Below are 22,068 nucleotides of genomic sequence, written 5' to 3' on the forward strand. Positions count from 1 at the left end.
AAATCCCTGAATTGTTTAGCATTTTTTTTTCTTTCAATAGAACGGCTAATATTTACTTAAAATGCTGATCTAATTGTTGTTTTATTTTTTATTGGGTAAAATACTTAACAATTTAGTATTTTATTTATCGCTATAGTAAAGTAGACTATTTTGGTATTAAGTTTGGGATGTAATTCATTTCGTAAATAAAATTAAAAATACGTCTAGTTTGGTCAAAAACGGAAGAGAGAACAATAATGTCTAAGAAAAAGAAAAAGTGAATTGACATAAAATATACTAGGATTTCAAACATAAAAAAAGAAGATAAATAAAAAAATTAAAAAAAAGAACAAAAAAGCCAACCTGGTCAAATAACTACCCAACAGCCCAAACTTGCACAAACCCTACAAAGACCTCCATATTCGGAAGGTAAACCAACAACCTGTCCATTGTCATTACTATATAATCCCCCATCGTCTCCTCTTCTTCCTCCCCAACCCAACCATTTCCCCTCTCTTATTTTAAGGAGAGGAAAAAAGATAAAAAAGGAAAGAAAGAAAAGTGTTCAATAATGGCATCCAAGTCCGCAGTTGCCGTCTTGCTATCGATCTTCCTCTTCGTCTTCTTGACAACCACCGCGGCTCACAATATCACCGAAATTCTTGAAGCCTTTGATGACTTCTCCTCCTTCAATAATTTGCTCAATCAGACGAAGCTCAACAATGAGATCAATCGCCGCCAGACTATTACCGTCCTTGCTGTCGCTGACTCTGCCATCGGCCCTTTTGCCTCCCTCCCTGCCGACGCTCTCAAGAAAGCCCTCTCTGTCCATGTCATCCTTGACTACTATGACACTGACAAGCTCAGTCGTCTTCGCAACAGGTCTGCCATCTTCACCACCCTCTTCCAGACCACTGGCCTCGCTGACGACCGCATGGGCTTCTTGAACTTCACCAAGAAAGCCGATGGCGAGATGCTATTTGGCTCCGCCGTCCCTGGCGCTCCTGTCGTCTCCCATCTCGTCAAGGTCTTGGCTACCAAGCCGTACAACATCTCCGTCCTCCAGATCAGCGCCCCCATCATCCCACCGGGAGTCGAAAACACAGGGAATGTCGCGCCCCCACCGCCGCCAATTGCAGCTGCACCTAAGAAGGCTCCAGCACCATCACTCAATAGCCCTACAGTTGCACCAACATCTGATGTGATAGCTCCTACACCTGTAGAAGAAATAAATGGCCCAGCGGCTGATGCTCCAATAGCGTCGCCTCCCTCGCCCGTGGCAGACGCTCCTACCGATGCCCCAATGGCTGGGTCGGATGCACCAGCCAGTGCCCCAACAACGGATAGTGAGTCACATTCTTCGGCACGAAGGGTGATGGTAGGAGCAAGCGTTGGGTTGATAATGGGGGTTATTTTCTTGAGTGCACTCTGATCGAAGATGTTATAGATGTTGGGGGATTAATTGTATCATATCATAGCGTTGGGTTCCGAATATAAAGACTTTTTGGTTTTGCTTCTTCTCTCATTTGATGTCTATGTATGATACTAAAGTTATTAGGCATTATTTGAGAAGACCTTCAAATCAGCTAAATTTTCCCCGGTTAACTTGTGGAATAAGAATATAATTATTCTAGTATAACAACCAAATAACTACTTACTAGTATATTAATGGCAAATTAGTAACTTTCCCCTTTATATTTCTCTCTAAATTGTACTTAGGTCTTTTGGTTTAAAAACTAAACAATAGATAGTTTATACCGATATAACTCTCTTCTTCTAGTATAAAAAATTAGAATAAATATTCTAGTACTTGCCTTATTCCACAAGTGAATGGAGAATGTTTTATATGCAATTTCACTTTCTATTAGTAGTTGGTTTTATATTATTAAAAAATTCATGAACACTAACTTCCAAAACAAGAAAATTCAAAGAACAAAATTGCAAGTGATGGACTTACCTGCTAAGACTACTAAATTTATAGACATTTTCTCAAGATAGTCTAAATATGTTTTCCCAAATGCTAATAAATAAGATCAGAACAAAGATATGCATGTCACAAATTTTCCTACTCTGTTGAAAGATTTACTACGTGATGGGTATGATAAGATAATGATAAAGAGTTACGATGATAAGAAGAGATTTAACCCCACTGTCGTCTATAAATAGTAGGGATTTATCTATACTCGTTGAGTTACCTCAAGATGCAAATGAGTTTAGAAGACCAAACGAGACTCCAAAGACATCATAGAGAGATATAAAGCTGGGGTTTCACTCAAATAGAATACATTAATTATAACGAGACATTCTTTCTAATCTCTCAAAAGGACTCATTTAGAATAATCATGGCATTAGTAGCTTATTTTTCTATCAAAAGGATTCCAAAGGCATTCTTTTTATCAAAAGATACCGCTAGATTTATAAGCTTAATATATCATAATCGACATCCGTGCATAAAGAAACATAGTAAACTCAAATGCTAATAAATAAGAACGGAACAATGATATGCATGTCAAAGTTTATCTATATTATTATAATGTTTACATCATCATAATAAAGTATAATATCCGTAGACTACGGAAGATTCATTTACTCGAAAATATAGCACGACTGCGACAAACTTTCCTCAAATGTTGGGCTCCGACCTCTTATATCTCAAGATCTTTCTCGTACCCGAACATAGGTGAATATAACTACCTTAATTTGACTAATCAATTAGGTTGCATGCTGTCGCTAACCAAATGAGCAATTAAGAATAATTAATACAAAGTTAACATTTTATTTACAGATATACTAATTATTATCTAATTAGTAGCAATTATAATAATTTCCTCATCCTTAACGTTTAAATATATTAATTTCTTATGTCTAACTAAACATATAATTTCTATAAAAGGAAATTGAAAAAATGAATAAAACTAACATTAATAAAATAAGAAAAGAAAATAATTTGGGCCGGCCCACGGCTCAAACAATAGGTTGGGCTGGGCTGTGCCTTAAATGGGATCTCCTTTTTTTATGAGCTTAAACTTTATAATGATATAATTCCAAAATAATTCAGTGAAGAACTAGGTTGTAACACCTTTATATGCTTAATTTAAAGGGAAATTTGCATATAACACCTTGTATTTTAATGAAATTATAGTTTACACTATATATTTTCACTTTTTACAAATCGAGCCATATGATTTAGCGAATATGTGCAAAAAAAAAACACCCGGCCGTTAGATCAGTTAGTTAAACTTAACTAAATCTTTGAGTTAAGTTAACTAAACTAAAAAATTATAAAAATACCCTCAGCTAAGTAATACTAAGACCATTTTAGTTATTTTTAAAAATAAATTATCTCTACTTAACGGAATATTATGACGATGTTAGTTCAAATCTAACCAAAGTGTTTTATGCACGTATTCCCTAAATTAGAGAGCCCGATTTACAAATAGTGAAACTGGGGGTGTAAACCACAATTACATTATAAAGCACCGTGATATGTACAAATTTCCCTAATTTAAATAGAAACTAGGCTCTATCCCTTTCATTAGTAGCTCATGGGCCTGAAATTTATCAATGAGGCCTAGAAGCCCATTATGTTTTTTTTTAAAGATTAAAAAAAAAATCTCTTCTCCTGTTGGGCCTCCATTTACCCACTTCTAATCTAATATGTGCCAAGCTATGCCCAAGGATTACATTACATTACATTAACTATATGGATCCTAACTTATAATTTGTCAGCATTAATTTTGGCTTAATACCAAGAAGATATTCTTCCAAGTGGGGGAAAAAAAATCTAGCATATTTTCAATCACACTTAGTTTAATTTGCATATCAAGCTATTTTCATTGTTTTCTTTCCAAACTACCTTCATTTCATATGAAAAGAAGAGAAAGAAGAAGAAGAACACACTTATTAACTAAGTTAAATATATCTTACATTTAATTGGATATAGAAGTTATCCTTTTCTCCTTCCCTCCCCCAAAGGAAAAAAGAAGAAGTTATCCTTCTTTCTTCCACTTTAATAACTAAAAATTATCCATCTTCCTTTTGGTTCATAAAAAATACCTTCTCTATTTCAAAATTCCTTACTATTTGTTCTTTAATGTTACATTTGCTGTTGTCCATCTATGAACTATGGTATAATCCATGAGTTCTCAACCTAATGCATTGTCAAATAACATATTATATTAACTCAAGTCGGTTCAGAAATCTGAGTAAGAGTAGAAACTAATAGAGGAGTAAGAGTAAGAAAATTAGTATAGTGAAAAACCTCTCTCGCATAGAGAATAAAAATCTACGAATTTGCTTAAAATCAATTGATCTATTTCACTGAGTAATAGAAATAAGATTTACTAAGAACCGCTCTCCGACATTCTAATATCGTAGTTTTGAGTAATTAACCTCTTGAATATGAACTGCCTAAATAACTATTCTTAGTGAAGTAGATTGTCTATCTTTGGAAAGCACCTGAGCAATGGATCAACCTCAAATGCGATATGTATCAAAGGAGATGGCTCTGGTCGCAGGAGGAGAAGATTTGTTGGAACGGATGAATCCTAAGCCTGGCATTCGAACGGTAGCTCCCAAGAGCAAAAAAAGCCTTTGGAAACATCTGAACAACCTTCTTAGCACTAAAATGCTAGTCTGATTTGGTTGGATAATTCCTAATGCGTTTGAATGCCCGATAGACAGTTACGGTCACGGTTCGAGGCATCCATAAAATGTATCAAATCTAACAATCGGATCTTGGGATATGGTGGATGAGTGGCTAGATGGAGGATGATCATGGAGGATTAGGGATGAATGGTGGAGATAGAATGGCTACGGATGGTAGATGGAATCAGATGGAAGGGGATAGAGAAGATATGGAAAGATAATTAGGGAAATTTAGGAAAGAATTCAAAATAGATAAAGATTGAGATTTGATTTGGATCTCAACACAATCGTACCTTCTGGGCTGATTTACTGGTGATCCGACCATTTGATACTTATTAGATTTGGATGGAAGATATATCTCTGAGTCAGCTTTCCGGAATGGGGTTGTGGGTTCTAGGACAATATGCGGATTTCTAGATATCATGTCGTAACCTTTCCATCAACCATAACCCTTCCACTACCACTTTTCACCGGTGCCACCCCATTATCGTCGGTCCACCTTCAACCACCATCACCTAGGATCACGTGCCTCCATCCATGGATCCAAAACAAACCACCTTGACCTTTGTCTACTAATCGGACGATATCTTGAGATCTCCACATCCGATTCATCTGAAACTAGATTTGTTGGAAAGCTCTTTTCTGGGGCTAGAACATATCAAAATTTCACATCAATCTGAAGACAGTATATTTTGAGATCTTATTTCAAAGTTCCGTGTCAGATCTAGTCCAGATCAAGGAATTTGAAGAGATCCAACCTTAGCCTAAGGGGAGATCATATTAAATCGTACCTTCTGGGCTGATTTACTGATGATCCAACCGTTTGATACTTATTAGATTTGGATGAAAGATAGATCTCTGAGTCAGCTTTCTGGAATGGGGTCATGGGTTCTAGGACGATATGTGGTTTTCTAGATATCAAGGTTTTACCGAATATTGCGCTGGATTGGAACAGATCTAGAGGCGGATATTTAGAGATAAATTTTGATCGATCTAACAGTCCAAAAGATTTGATATTCTAATAGGTTGTTTCATTGGTAGTTAGAGATCCAACGCAATTCGAATCAGGTCGATCGAATGAGTAGATCAAGAGTTATTATGCAAATACTGACCGAAGGTTAGATGGTTGTGAGATGGATGTGAAATGTGGAACCTAAGGATTGATGGGATGGAGGTCGTCGATAGATGATGGAAGGCCTATGGGCGTGGGGAAAGGACGAGAAGGTGAATGAGATGGTGTGGGTTAGATCGAGTGCTACACAAGGCAGAGAAGATAATGGAGGAAGGAGTCAGCTCTCAAGGTTGAGAGGAAATGACTAGTCGAATAAAGGGGAGAGGGACATAATCATGATGGGATATTACCATGATAAGTCAAGTCTTAAACTGATAGAAGATGGAGAAATGGGCTCAAGGCAGAAGTTTCATAATAATTCATCCATGATGCCTATAAGTGAAAACCAGCCCTCCTATTTATAGGAGAAAGATACAAGTGGGTTTAGCCAATTACCCAATATAAGACTAATCTAAAGCAAATATAATAAATAAATAAGCAAATAGAGTGGATAGCTGTATTGAGCCCAGCCCAATAGCCTTTGAGTGGACCAATTTGGCCTATAGCCCATCCTCTAGACAAACCCAGCTCAACCCGAATTGTAACACCGACACTTAGTTAATTTATTTTTGATTATGATTTGGCTTGATTTCTCTCCTTTAAGTGACTATTTCTATTGATGTATAAGTATTTTCTTCTCTTATTTTTTTTTCTTCTCTCAAGTCTAGTCAAGGGGCTAGGGTGTATAATCTACTTTCTTTTCACCAATATTCTACTCCTAATTTAACACTTATGTTTATCTCCTTTCAATCCCTTCCTTTTTACTTTTCTCCCAAAAACCTCTCAGATCTAACTGACAATGAAATTCCTTCAATTTGACTGTTAAAAGAAGAAGAAGAAGAAGATAAAAACACTCTTAATTTTTCTTCTTGCTATGCATTACTTTCAGTTTATGTGAAAGATTTAACTTACATCTATACAAATAAAGGACTTTGGATTGGTATAAATATAAACAAAATTTTCTTATTTTTATATATATTTTTAGTTTACAAGGTGTATGTGAACAATAAAAAATGGAGTTAAAATGATGTTTAAAAATATTTTTGGGAAAACCCACAAAAAGATTTGGCCTCATGGATAATGCATTGAAACCAACCTTTTGACAAATGCTAGTGAGAAGAAACTTCTCCCCAGAAAAAAAACATAGGCCAATAGGATTAACCTATGACTCTCTCTATATATATATCATCATCAATATTCTGATCACCTTGTCTGGTATTAAATGTGACACTAAATCTGAGACAGTAACATTCATCACCATCCATCAACAACAAGATGAATCCTGTTGAGATTTTATTCCCTAAAACTTGTAAAGCGTATGGTGGGATCCAACCCATAAGAATGTGACCTAATCCAATGTGGATCACGAGAATCTTCCTAAGATCATTTGAGAACATAAAGTTTTTTTATTTATTTTATATATATATATATATAAATCCACAAAAGAGTTTACAGTTTCTATATATATAAATTTATATCGAAACCACACTTGATTAAGCTCGGCTCATTTTATTTTCTCTTTAAAAATTTGTACTTATTAAGCGGTGAAGAGAGAGAATCCGGCTATGCATTTAATGCGATTTGATTTTTTTTTCCATAAATTATTGTACTATTCACTTAAATATTTGCTCATTCTCTCTTGTATATTTACGTATATAATAGAAAAGTTTATAAATCACACCTTATATATTTTTTCTTATAATTCTCATTTAACACATTCCGTTAATTTAAATTGGTATTAGCAAAGGAATATTCCGTTATAGTATATGAGATAATTTATAAATACCTAAATAGTACCAAATTATAGAAAAATAACGTTAGGTTGTTAAACGAGAATTATAGAAAAAAAATGAAGAGTCGGATTACAAAATCGTCAAAGATAGAGTGCGGACCACAAAATAAGAGAAAATGTATTTAATCACACAATACCCTATAAAATAATTAGCGCATGTGTTCAATAATTAGAATTATAAATTCATAGCAATTTATAAAGGACAACAGCAAATAGTGCTATGATAGAATTGTGTAACATGAGAGGCTTGTATAGAATTGTTCCTTCAGGAGAGGAGAGGAGGAGTAAATAGTTCTAAATAGTGGTGTGATTGAAGCAATCGTTTTCATTAGAGATATTATTTGCTGCAGTCGCCGTCATCCATTGTCGCTGTAAAGATGACCAGGAGAGAGAGAGAGAGAGAGAGAGAGAGAGAGAAGGAGGAGGAGGTCAAAAGAAAAGAGAGAGAGGGGGGAAAAAAAGAGAGGGAAAAAGAGGGAGGAGGGTTCTCACACGTTGCCCATCACGTGAAGGAGGAGTGTTGTGAGGCGAGCGGTATCGCGACGCCGGCGCTCGCACACCCTCCCTCCACGATTATTTCACGTGACGTGATACCACCATCCCGGCTTTGGATGGTCATCCATGCCCACTCCAGCGACGTGCATGGGACCCACTACTCAATTATGGTGATGTCCATCCCCATCCCCGTCCCCATCCCCATCCCCATCTCCATCTCTTCTCTCCTTTAGATGATCGTCACCAACATATATCATCATCATCATCATCGTCGTCGTCGTCACAGTCGTCGGCGGCTGGGGAGGGAGAAGGAAAAGTTAAAAAAATTTGTATGGAGATGAGTCGAAATGGCATGCAGTCAAAATATAATCCACCTTCGTCTTGGGAAAAGGAGTGATAGCAGCCCACCAAGGCTAAATTTAGAAAATACTAAGACTTATCCGACTTGGATAAGAAGACATACAAAAAGCTACTTAATAAACGCACGTTGGGCTTCCGAGTGTATGGAAGAGAAATTAACAAAAAAATAACTAGTATCTGTGTGTGTATACTTTTATATATATATATATATATATATATATATATATATATGAGGAAGAAGGTGACACAAACCAAACCTCATGTATAACAAGAAGAAGAGGAGTACCAGAGGGAAGATTCTTTGACACAAGTATTTTACTTGGTTACGATAATAAAAGCAAAACATCATATCCGAGGGCGCTAAAACCAAGCTTGATCATGAGCCGGCTCGATCAAATGAGCTTAGTAGGGCTTGAAATAATTATAATATAATTAAACAATTTGATGGGCATGTCAGTACAGATGCATTATTATGATTATGGTTAGTGTGTATATATATATATATATATATATATATATGAGAAAGAAGATGAGACAAACCTGATGTACAATAAAAGAAGAAAAAGAAGAAGAGGAGGAGGAATAGAGTGAAGGCTCTTCAACACAAGTATTTTACTGGATTACAACGATAAGCATCATAACAATAAAAGCAAGACATCATATTTGAGGCTAGTAAAACTAAGCTTGATCATAAGCCGACTTGATCAAATAGGCATAGTAGGGCTTGAAATAGTTAATATATATATAAGCAATTTGATGGGCATGTCGTACCGATGCATTGTTGTGATTATGGTTAGCATATATGTAGCATGTTGCATCATTCTTTACACCACCTTTTAGTAGAAATGCTTTTAGATTAGTAGATGATCATGGAGGAGATAGCAAGGATTATTTATTTTATTTTGGTAAAATAAACTAGATGAATTATAGCCTATGCGCGAACATTTATATTAGATGGGGTATATAAATATGTACTTTGGAGCTTATTATGGTCTGTGGTATTTTACGTTTCTTTTTTGCTTGAATTATTTATGAAAATCTTGGGCTTTATCTTGTATATTGTGTAGAAATATTAACCAACAAGTTACATGAAAATCATGTGAAATCTACCGATGTGAGGGGCACGTGTATTTAGAAATAGAGATTTTCAGAGATGAATATTTTTATTTAAAAGTGATCAAAACTAATTGCTAAATAAAGTTTAAGAGAAAACAATCCAAGAAAGTCTCGGGTTTAGAATCCAACTAAGTCCATGGCTTGGAATTGTGGAATCATGTAAAGTACTCTAATGACCCGGGCATAGTCATGATATATCAAGGCATATAATATCTCACTAATAATAAAATAAAAATAAATTTACATATAAATGTTACGATCAACCTCGAGCAAGATGAAACTGGTTTGAAAAGCAGTTCTGGACATAACTAAAGATGGAACTTGTCAAGGCAATGTTGGAGGATCTACCTATTGAAACGATATAATATTCGGATGTTGTTCCTCTAAAAGTAAGGAATATAATGCAACCCAGATCTCATTGTTTGGATGGCTGGATCGAAACTTTGCTGGGCTAATATAATGACCAAGGGTCAGTGGATGTGGGATGGATGTGGATGGGGGGAAATTAGAAAGAAAGAGGCTAGGATTAGAGTTATGGATCATAGTAGATGGCTGAGATGGATGTGTGCTAGTGTTGGGCGGTTGGACATAAGGACAATCTAATGGCTATGATAAAAGATAAGATGAGATAATAAAATAACTAAACTCAATGATTAGTTATACGATAATAATCAATACATGACCACTTCTATTTATAGGAGTAAAGTCCTAGCGGATCGGATCCATATGCGAATTATCCGCCTTATTTGAAATTCAAAACAATAAACAAATTTCTAACTTGACTCGGCTCAACTTAACTCGACTGACTTAACCCACGTGGTCCGGTCATAACAAACTAACCTATAGCAAATGCGAATATGTATTCAAGGTAGCCATTTCCTTAAATGCCAGGTCTGAGCCCACTAATGAAGGTACTATTTAGGACTAATTCTGACCAATTAGCGACTCGGTTACAGATCTATTTGAACTCCTCCCAATAAGCTTGAACTATTATTGATTGAGTCAGCTTAGTCAACATGGCCTAAAGCTACATAAGGGTTTGGCTTAGTCCGATGGCGCGGGTACATTGCCAGTAGGTCCACCAACCTCGATAGCTATGGATGGGGCCCATGGCTCTATTGTATGGGAGCGATGATGGCAAGACGCGACGAAGCCACCCCGACGATAGTCGATGCCTATAGTTGCCACCACTAGCTGGCAATTAGCTCGAGGAAGCCGATCGTGGCTGCCGATGGTCATGGAAGCCATACCGCTGGTGCTGGTGTGAACGTGCAGCCTTGCCTCGGATGTGGCTAGTCCAAGGAAGTGAGTGGACGTGGCAGTTTGGGTTGGGATTGCTTGAATTGCTATCGGTAAAAGCTAGGGTTTTTGATCCTACCATCCACCGTGGGAGGGGAAGACGACCCCGAAGCCACTACTATAGGTAACTTTACCATGGCTGCGATAGCTAGGAGGGTCTGTAGGGGTGGAAAGGTCTCTATTGCGGTTGGAGGAGAGGTTGTGGCGAAGGTTTGGGCCAACTCATCCCTTCTCTCCTAGTTTGGATTGTCCTCGCAGTGGGTAGCCATTTTGGCCATGGCTGACGGTGCCAATAATGCTAGGCAATGGAGGGCGGCTAGTAAGACCTTTGCCAAGGCTTAGATCAAGTCCTTGAGGGAGATTTGTATCTCCTTCAAGTGCTCCTTCAATTTAGCAAAAAACTTCTTAAATATCTCCATCTAGTAGTGCAGGAGAAACTCTCATAGGAACAAAGATGAATCCTCCATGGTTGCTCATTCCTTGTTCGTCTTCCTCAATCACATGTTAACTATTGTTTGAAGAATGTCGGCTTTGATATTAATGTTACGAACCAGATTTGGATTGATCTGGATGAAGAAAGTTATGCATATGGTAGTAGCCTCACAAATTTCGGATCTAATGGCTTTGATTTTAGCTAAATCGAAGGTCGAGATGAAAAGTTAAAATTATAATAGTGGAAGAAGGTCAGAATGAGATAAATCTATAAATATTTGATATTCCGTCGTTCGTCAGAGGGTGGCGAACCGTCAAGTGTGTGGTGGTTGATAGCTGTAGAGTATGGTGGCTAGTGGTAGAGGATGGTGGTTAGGGTTTGGATATTTGAAGGGATCTAGAGCTATGATTTACTCCTATGAAGATAAAGATGATCTAATGACTACGATAAAAGATAAAGACGATATAAGAAAATAATTAAACTCAATGATTGATTCCATGATAATAATTAACACATGACCACTCCTATTTATAGGAGTAAAGTCCTAGAGGATCATATCCACATGTGGATTATCTGTTTTATTTAAAATTCAAAAAATAAAAAAATCTAAGTAACTAACTTGACTTGGCTCGACTTGACTCGACTAATTCGAATGATTTAACCCACATGGTCGGATCATAACAAACTAAACTATAACAAATGCGAATAAGTATTTAAGGTAGCCATTTTCTAGAATCTTTATCTCAAGCTACATACAAATTTTCCAAACAAGATTTCCTTTTTCTTCTTTTTATTTTTCAATTAGTTTCTTCATTTTATGAAGCCAAATAAGTCAAGATTTTCATGCTTCTTTTCTAAGGTAGCTCTTTCTAATGCAATTTTTTAATATTATTTTCTAATATGCAAATTCACTTAAAATATTAATCATTCTAGACTAATCAAAATGTGGAATATGAAAACATCTAGACATAGAGGATCAAATCATACAACCTAAACTTAACACGCATGCATGATATGATTTATACTTTCAATTAATATGCAAGGTCGTAATATGATAACCCTAACATTGAGAGTAATAATGCTAACTCAAATTCTATGTTTCATCTCCAAGTAATTTTGGTTTGTTTTTTTTTAGATTTTTCTTCTAATTTTTCTGATAACAATTCTAAAAAACACACAAAAATGCAAACAAATTAAAAAAAAAATGAAGAAATAAAAGAATAAAGTCTCAAAAACTCCCAACAATCTGTCAATTAATGAAAAATATGCAATTAAAACTCTTATCAAGAGCCAACTCTAGGGATTAATTTTGTTTCTAATAATCTCCTCTTAGCCTTTGTAGACTTTTCCCACTCATGATTTTCAACACCAACACAATCATCATGCATATGAAATCTATCAACTCCTATGTATGTGTCACGAGTTTGATCTTTATTACTGCATCTATGACACATAGGAGCATAAAATTTTTCATTCACATTCTCCTATTCATAGCATTCATCTCTTCGCATAGAGTTCTCACAAACAAAAGGGTAGGGTATCCATCACCATGCTCTGTAACCAAAAAAAAAAGTGCATGGCATGTACTACTTTCCCCACTCTCCATGTTATTATAATTTTGCAGATGATAAACATTTGAAATCCCCAATTAGATTTCCGATTTATCATCTTAAATTGTTATTATAATTCTGCTCTGTGCAATAATTTTACTAAAGTGGTGATGATGCTGATGGTGATGGGCATACGACTAAGGTCCTTAGTCTGATGGCCACAAACAACCGATTATATGCAATGTCGTCAGGTATGTACGGGCAATATTACTATTAGATAACTATTTTTCCTTATTATTATGTTTGCTATGTGGATTATGCATCATTGACATAGTTGCCATGTGAATTATGACACAATGATTTATGATGATATTATGCGCTTATGTGTGTTATGAGTAAATAAAAGTTTATTATAAATTATATTGTATATATTTAACTCGATATGTTGATAATTATGGGTATGCATTACTAGTTATCATGTGATGCATTGTTCATAGATTATTATTGAGTTATACTTACTAGGCCTTATTATTGAGTTATACTTACTAGGCCATGTGTTGAGTATGTAGATATCGAGGAATAGCAGATTTATTTTCTTATTAGTGTTATTTGTTCTTTTATTCCTTGTTAGACTTTAGAACTTACGTGGATTTTTATGTTTTAAGTTTATATATAGACATGTATTCTTAGAGGCTTATTGAAGTATCGTAAGGGCTAAAGTCCAACTAGGATAAAAAGAACAAGCAACACTAATAAATGGAAACTTTTCTTCTTCAATATGAGCTAAACTAGATTGCTCTATTTTATATCATTTGATTTGCCTCTGAACTCTTCCTTCAACAGGAGATACGGACCTCCTATTATAAGCTTGAGAAGCTTCTTTCCCGTTTGAAAATTTTAAAGCAAAGAAGACTTTTTTACAAAACATTTAATATGTGTAGATCATCGTTAGATTTTTTCTCTAACTTACAACACCTTGTTGACAACTAACATAGTTGAATTGAAATTTGTGGAAGATAAATTGTATATATTTGAGGTATCTTTCTAACGTGATAATTATTACATCATAGAGAAATTTGACTAAAATGTTGTGGCTGAAAGAGTAAATCTATATCCACGAAGATGTCAGCCTAAAAAACAACTATGTATAGTTAATTTGTAGGCCCTATTACATATAAGTAATGTCCAAATTTTGAATATAATAATATATGAAAATTATATAATATCAAGTGTAATTTTCACATATAAAATATCATGTTTATCATATCATTATATAGAATGTTATAGGTAACAAGCTAGACAGCCGTCAAGAATCTGTTTGCTAGAAATACAGTTTTATAATCTTAAAAACTAAGATGTAAGAATTAAAAATTATATATATTATACAAAGATATAGATAAATAAGTATTCTTTTCAAATAAAAAAGAATAATATTAATATCATATATCAATTAAAAGTTTTGCCAGAATACTAATGCATGCTTAGAATTAATTGATAATTACTATTTTAATTGTTTGTTATTATCAAAATATTATAGTTAATAAATTTGCTTATTATCATCAAAATTAAATAATAATATTTTAAAACCATAAGGCTAACAAAAGAAAATAATCTTTTTTATTTAAATTGGTACAATCTTTTACAATGTATCCAAATTCTTGACATTCATAATATTTAATTCTTTGAACTTTGAATTTGCATAATCTTTTCCTTTTCGCCTCTTGTACTTCCATTAGAATTCGTAAAAAAAATTGTAAATATCTTTACAAATGAAAAAAGAAATTGGATCAAAGTCATCATCAATAGTTTGTGCTCTCCTTTTTAAGAGAAAAGAGAGCTATACATTTTTGTCTTTAGAAAGTCACAATGCATATTTATAAGTTTGTAAGTTACCTATCAATTATTTTACCTATATGGAATTGACATCCTTGCTCTCTTCGATAGCCATTACCTTTAATTGAAATCTTTCCACAGATTGAAAGGATTTTTCCAGACAATTCAATTTTTAGGGATCCATTTTCTAAGGTTGAAGCTCGAGTTCACAATGTCGCTTAACTTTGCATTGAATTTGTCAAATGTTTTCGATATGTCCATCCTGAAAATCTCAAAAGTAGTCAAACTCTGAAGTTCAACTGCATAGTTCATGAGTAGTTCCTAGAATATACCATTCTTCTTTTGCTATTTCAAACATATATATATCCATCAGAATTTTGCTTGGGAACACTGTTGAAATTTGCTATTCCATCCAAAAATATCATAGTCAGTTTTTGTCCCACTTTTTGATGGGTTTTGGAACAACAAATTCACTAGGTTTCTCAATAGGAGAAGAATAATTATAAATTGAAGGCCAAGCATGTTCATCAATAAATTTAACAAAGACCTCTATCCTAGCTTTGGAATAAGAATAGTTGAACCAATAAGAAGAGGATGTCTAATAGTAAACTAACCTTCTTTAGATAAATCCATATCTCTAAGATCACTCTAAGATAAGAAGAACATGCTATATGATGTTATTCCGGTTAGATCGGACCACCTCGTGGACATTAGGCCCATTGAAAGATCCACCCTAGAATCTACCACTAACGAGCTACACACCTCCACTACCGCCATCGTCGCCTCCACTAGCCTTTCCTCCCTCTTCCACCACATCTCTCTTCCACCCTAGACCATCATCCCCACCATGTCCTAGACACCACTAGAGACCAGTCACCACTATCAATTCAGAAATCCTCCTCACTATCATTATAACCGTATCATCGAAGGATAAATGTCATCCCTGACATCTCCTCCACCAAACCCTATCACCACCATCTTCCTAGACTTCCTTATCACATCCCAGATCTGCCGAAAACACCATTAACCATTTCCAAGCTCTTGTGATATGGCTAGGGTTGGACCTAATTGTCTTGAGCTAAATCATTTTCCTTTCAAAGAATAAGTATTTTTGGCTATCGCATTCGAATGTCAAGAAATAACGTTCGAAAGCCTGCACACGTTCACATATACAAAGAATGATTTTTGCCTATTCGAACAGGCTTGTGCTCCATTCCAACGTGTTCGGCGAGAATGCATTATTTTTAGGGTTATTTTTGTTTGTTTTGCTTGTTAGGTTAGCCTCTAAATATATGGAAAGCAACTTTATTAAATCTATTGATGAAATATTAAAGTTTTCCCTTCCTAGCTCTCTCTCTCTCTCTCTCTCTCTCTCTCTCTCTCTCTCTCTCTTTCTTTCTCTCTCTCTCTCTCTCTCTCTCTCTCTCCCCTACCTCTATCTCATTCGTCTCATGGCATCGATTATAGGTCATCGTTTTCATCCTCCTTGACTCCAACTGTGCCCTTTGCATATCAAGGATTAGTCCACTCTCTATCCCCTTGTTTAGCTTAATGTTTTATGTCCCACATCGCTACCATTGTCACCTTCCAATACCTTAACCATTATTCCACCTTCCACCAACCTCGACTATCCTGCCATTTTCTAACCATTGGTCAATGTTTCTCTCATAACTTTTGATCTACACATTCAATCAATGTGATTTTAGTTGCATTGAATCCCTTACTTCAAAATAAACATATCAAAATTTTAGATCTTTAGAGTGGCTAGATCACCCTCGGTTGTTCTTGAAAGTTCCACCCTAGATTGGAACTGGGTTGATTCCATATTACATTCACCACCTCCCCAAGCGTGATCCTATCATCCTAGACCCCACCAAATCCATAAGCTAATCCACTCACCTGAATCATACCGCACCTAATTTTTCAACCAGTAGTCAAGAATATAATGTGCTTTATTTCTATTGTGATGAAAGATACACACCAAGGCACAAATGTGCTCGACCGATAGCAACTGTGATGGTGCTAAATGATGTGGATGAAGTTGTGGAAGAACAAGCACAGGGTGAGCTAGAGGATGTTCACAAGAATTAAGAATCTCTAGAATCTAGCAAAGAGGTCAACGCTGAAATCTTCATGCATGCCTACATCGGCACAAATGCACTAAGGACATTCTAAGTCAACGGTACCATGAAGAATCATACCGTTCGGATCCTTATTGATATCATAAGTACCCACAACTTCATGGGTGAATAGGTGGTGAAGAGAATGCATGTAAATTCATTTAAAATATTATTCGTCAAATAATAAACTAAATGCTGTAAATTGTTTCTGTTTTAATGTTGTAAATGCTGATTTTAATTGCTACTTATTTCTGCAATTGAGGAGTTTGCCTTTTAGTCCTTATAATCTCAGCAAATTATAAAATAGTCCTTTCGCTATATTAAAATTTCTGATTTTTCTATTCTTGGACGTATATATGACTAAAATTATTGTTGGTATTATTATATCTCCATTTAGAATATTTAAAAATAAAATTAATTGTGATCAATTGTTTATTTTTGAAAAAAAAATAGTTATGGTTAATGGATTAAAAACGGATTTGAATTTAGATATGATAATTATAAGAATATTAAATCTTGTCGAAATTCAAATAAATTTTGAATCCAAATCAGATAATTCAAATAATTTAATAATAGGAGATAATTTTGAATTTGTTATAGTAAAGAGATTTGATTATCTCATTGATGTACTCAATTTAGAGTTGTGTACTCTTATCATGATAAAATTTTATTTTAGATCTTACTATTTTGAAAATTACTTTTTGTGAATGTTAGATAGAAAATAAAAAAAATTATTTTGAGTTTAAAACCAGTATTTATTAAAATTACTTTTAAGTCAGTTCCTAAAATTAGACTACATATATATATATAGTTGCAGTAATCTTGCATTTGAATTATATTTCAAGTAAACTGTTGACTAAATTTATAGTTTAAACACTACGGTACATTTAGTTAATATTTTTTTATTATATTAGTTATTTATTTTCATTAAAATAAAATTCCTGTAGGTCGCGTTTGAACGCCCTTGCGAACGCCTACATCAAGTTCGCAAATACAGAGAATGCATATTGTACCATTCGAACGCAGTCGGGCGAGTTCGGACTCCCACGTTCAAACGCCTGCATCGTATTCGCACATATAAAGATAGAGCTTTTGGGTGCGTTTGAACACGATCGGGCACATTCGAACGCGATCGACGGGAATCCTCTAGAATTAGGGTTTCATATTGTTTTAGGACTTGGTGGCTAGCCTCTATAAATATATGGATGGCAACCAACTTCATAATGCTATTGGATTATTGATTTCTTGTCTCCTATCTTTTCTCTAGACTCTCTCCCTTCTCCCTCTTCACCATCCTTCCACCTTTACTGTTGGCAAGGTTTCTTCTAATTTCTAATCTCTCTCGACTGTCTAGCCACCCCTCTTCTTTGGGATCTCGACCACTTCGTTCCCTTCATCTATATCCATTAATCACATCCACCATCCACCTTCACCTCCATACCCATCCATAACCCTATAATCCACTCCATCTGTCACCACCACCATCACCCACGTTATTCCGTATTTTTGTCCCTGCTACATTTCGAATCTATAAAGGGCGTAAATATGAAAGTTATAGATTATGAAGTTGCGGATCTAACACAATTAATTTTGTAATTTTCTGACTATCGGAGAATATTTGATGAATATTTTTCCACGGTTATGCGGATTGATTTCTATGATATACTTAGATTTTGAAAGAGTCGTCGCGTAGCCTATCTTTTAGTACTATAACTCATCAATTTGGTATCATAGCCCATCACACTAGATTTCAATTTACTGTTTTGACAGAAAAACCCTTTTGTTTGTAACATATTACATTCTAGTCCATTAAATATTAAATTTTAGAAATAAATTTAATGTGAATTATTTTTTAAGGACATTCAATATGCTAATTCTTAAATGTGAGAATTAAGATTCCATGTTGGACATGTCTTATATTTGAATAAATTTTAATCTTATATATTGACTAGAATGTGGGGGTTTTAAATGTTAAATATTGTTTTGCTATGCGATAGTAAAATATTAACCATGTTTATGCACAATAGTGTGTGTTATTCATTTGATTACTATTAACGGTAATGATATGCTTAAATATATATATATATATATATATATATATAAGAGAACAAAATTGTCTATATTAAAGTGCATGATATATATACATTATAGCATGTGAAATACTTTATTTTATAATTAAAAATAAAATTATTGAAGTGCTATACAAGTTAAATTAGATTATTTACATCACTATTATACATGCATACTTGATAATTATCATTATAGAATACATGAAATTATTTGTAAATGTGGGGGTTGTGAAATTCAAATTAAAATTTTAAATTCTACAGAATTTTATATTGACATGTCATGCAAGTTAATTACTTGTAAAGGCAAAATAGCCTAAAAAAGGATGATAAAGTCCATATAATTGTTCCAACAGTGGATCCCTACAACATGATTGAATTTATCCAAAAGTGAAGTTGGGTAAAAATGAAACTATTGATGGACATAGTGAAGATCACTAATTATTTTTCCCATCCCTATAGTGAAGTGCTATATATGACAGTCAAGTTGAGTTAATCTCTTAATTAGTCCATTGCAATTATTATCTTTTGAGAGGTTTGTTCCGTTACGGACATCTTTTGAGGATTCACCTAAGTGAGAGCTGTCGTGATGCCGCAACTATGGGACTTGCTTAGGCAAATCCTTAATAACTCTCATGATAATCAAGGCAAGCGCATGGCTATAAATAGCACTACCGCGCACGAGAACAAAGTACTCCTCCTATTATGTGCATGATTGTAGAATATTGATACATAGAATTTTGTTAAAGGCATCATCCACCATTGATCCTCAATCTAATACAATTATTACATAGTGCAAGTTCAAACCATAAAGTATTTAGCACTGATACATAGTATCAAAAAATTCGATCTAATAATCTTATATATATATATAATGAATTTTAAATATTTGTGTTTTTAAATCCCTTTGTGGGGAATTGTTATTAATAATTTTAATTAAATTTAAAATTAGTAATTAAAATAATTCAAAACTCAAAGGTTACAAGAATTTTAAAAGTTTTGCGACAGTCATAATGGTTATTTTAAATGGTTAATGGGTTGATTTATTTGAGGGGTTACAAGTTTTGAAGAAATTTAAAAGGCCTCGAATATCTATAAATACCTCATTTGTTTATGAGAAATACTACAATATAAAATTCTAAGTCAAATAGAAAGCTTTAACTACTTTATCTTTCACTTTTCAAATCGGAGAAGTGCGGTTCTCACAGAGATACATTGAAGGACTGTGCTATTTGGCGACACAAGAATGAAGTTCTAGGTTGTACCTTAGAGAAAAGAGAGACTGGTAACCTTGAATGGAGGGCGCACCATTTTCTTTTAGGGCAGCTATGCTTCGGTGCACCTTACAGGCCAGAGTTTCTTAATTTTTTTTATTATTATCTATATTACATAATATTTATTTTATTTTTAAAAAATATAAAACTAGATTTATTTCGTGAATAAATATTTTATGTTAAAGGATTTAGAAATAAAATCTAACAAAGGCTGCCATGGATTCTTTTATATAGATGGTCAAAAGCCTTGTAGGTGCCCCTACATAAAAGAATAAGAGATCACAAGATTGGTGAAAAAGATGTTGGGCAATGGGATCATCCAACCAACATGAAGTTCTTACTCATCGCAAATATTACTTGTGAGGAAGAAGAATAGAACGTGGCAGTTTTGCATGGACTACTGTGCGCTCAACACCACAACCATGAATGATAGGCATCCTATTTCATTCATTAAGAAGCTTTTGTATAACTTACAAGGGCCTCATACTTTAGCAAATTGAATTTGTGAGCCGACTACTATCAAATACGAGTTCGACCCAATGATATACACAATATTGCCTTCCGCATGCATGACGAGCATTATGAGTTCAAAGTCATGCCATTTTATCATACGACTCAAGATTCACCTAGCATACCTAATGAAATAAATATATGATCGCAAGCGCCAATATCAAAGTTTTGAAGTGGGCAATTGGATCTACATCCACCTTCAACCGTATTAGCAAGTTTTGGTGTGGCCTATTCAAAACTAGAAGTTAGCCCACTAATTTTTCAATCAATTTTAGGTCCAAGAGAATATGGGAGCAACAACTTATAGGCTGGACTTACTAAGGCCTCATAAATTCACTTGGTCTTCCATATGTCTAAATTGAGAGCCCAAATTTGATCGGTAGAGTCTGTAGCGGCATATTTGCCCAAGCTCGAGCCTGAGCCTAAAGAGATTGAGTCCATAGCGAAGAAGGTCTTAGCATGAAGAAGGGTCAGATGGGATGAAAGATTACTCACGGAGGTGCTGGTGAGCTAGTTGGGTTAGACTTTGTATCAAGTGACATGGGAGCTCAAGGCAACGATGATGGACCACTTTCCTAATTTTTCATTTTGAAGACAAAGTGAGTGGAAGTGTAGTGGAGTGATGTGGTCTGGGTTATACCAACCACCTCATAGACATTAGGTTCATAGCTTGAGTCACTTATCTAGTTAGATGTTTATTTTAGCACTTGGTTTAAATTAATTTCAATTTGTGTTAGTCGGTTGGTTTATTGATAGACATGGTGTGAGTTAAATTAACTATTGTGGTTTGGGTTAACGGTTAGCCTTCAATTTAAATTACGGAGTGCAATTTATATTAGGCAGGAATTGAGAATTGATCATTTTCCTAATCTCCTCTCTCCTTCATCCTAGCTCCATCCTCCCCTTTTGACTCAACCCTAGCTGCAAGCTTCCTTCTTAGCTGCCAGCAAATCTCCCTCCTCTATCAGACCTCCTCTCTCCTTTCAACATTGACCACCTCCTCCCCTTCTTCCCTATCTTCTTGGCACATCCAATTACTAGTTGAATAGGCGCTACCTCCCCCTTGATCACTATCTTCTTGTTATCCCATCCATCCCATGCTACCCGACCTTCAGACCCAAATTTACTCTCCTCTTTTCAATCCTTTAAAATAGGAAGGAAAGGACAAAAAGTGTATGGAACCTCATAAAAAATCCATTAAATCCAAGATTGAATTTAGGATAATCGCATTACCAGACATTAAAAGTTCATCTATTTCTCATATATCGCTCCACGCTAGTCAGAGGTATGTGTACCTCGAGCAACAACAAGAATGGAACTATAGACTCAACTATTGGGAGCATTTCGAGGTAAAGGTCTAACCACCTAGCCAATTATCCAAAAACCATAAAGAAATCCTATTATGACTCAACTAATCATATTCAAATTAACAAATTGGATAGATAATTATTTTCACCGAAGACAACCGTAATAGCGGTGTATT

General features: G+C 34.8%; 1 protein-coding gene across 1 annotated transcript; it reads left to right on the forward strand.

Annotated features, from left to right (window-relative positions):
* The first annotated feature begins 550 nt into the window (after window positions 1–550).
* On the forward strand, window positions 551–1,411 carry LOC140760388 (fasciclin-like arabinogalactan protein 14). Its single transcript, XM_073097320.1, has one exon. It carries the CDS (start codon window positions 551–553, stop codon window positions 1,409–1,411), a length of 861 nt encoding a protein of 286 aa, XP_072953421.1.
* The last annotated feature ends 20,657 nt before the right edge of the window (window positions 1,412–22,068 follow it).

The sequence above is a fragment of the Typha angustifolia genome, chromosome 5 (genome assembly GCF_048772165.1).
Source record: "Typha angustifolia cultivar Huaian chromosome 5, ASM4877216v1, whole genome shotgun sequence".
Classification (NCBI taxonomy): Eukaryota; Viridiplantae; Streptophyta; class Magnoliopsida; order Poales; family Typhaceae; genus Typha; species Typha angustifolia.

Excerpts from the sequence above, each read along its gene's own strand:
- LOC140760388 (XM_073097320.1), top strand. The coding sequence starts at position 551 with ATGGCATCCAAGTCCGCAGTTGCCGTCTTGCTATCGATCTTCCTCTTC.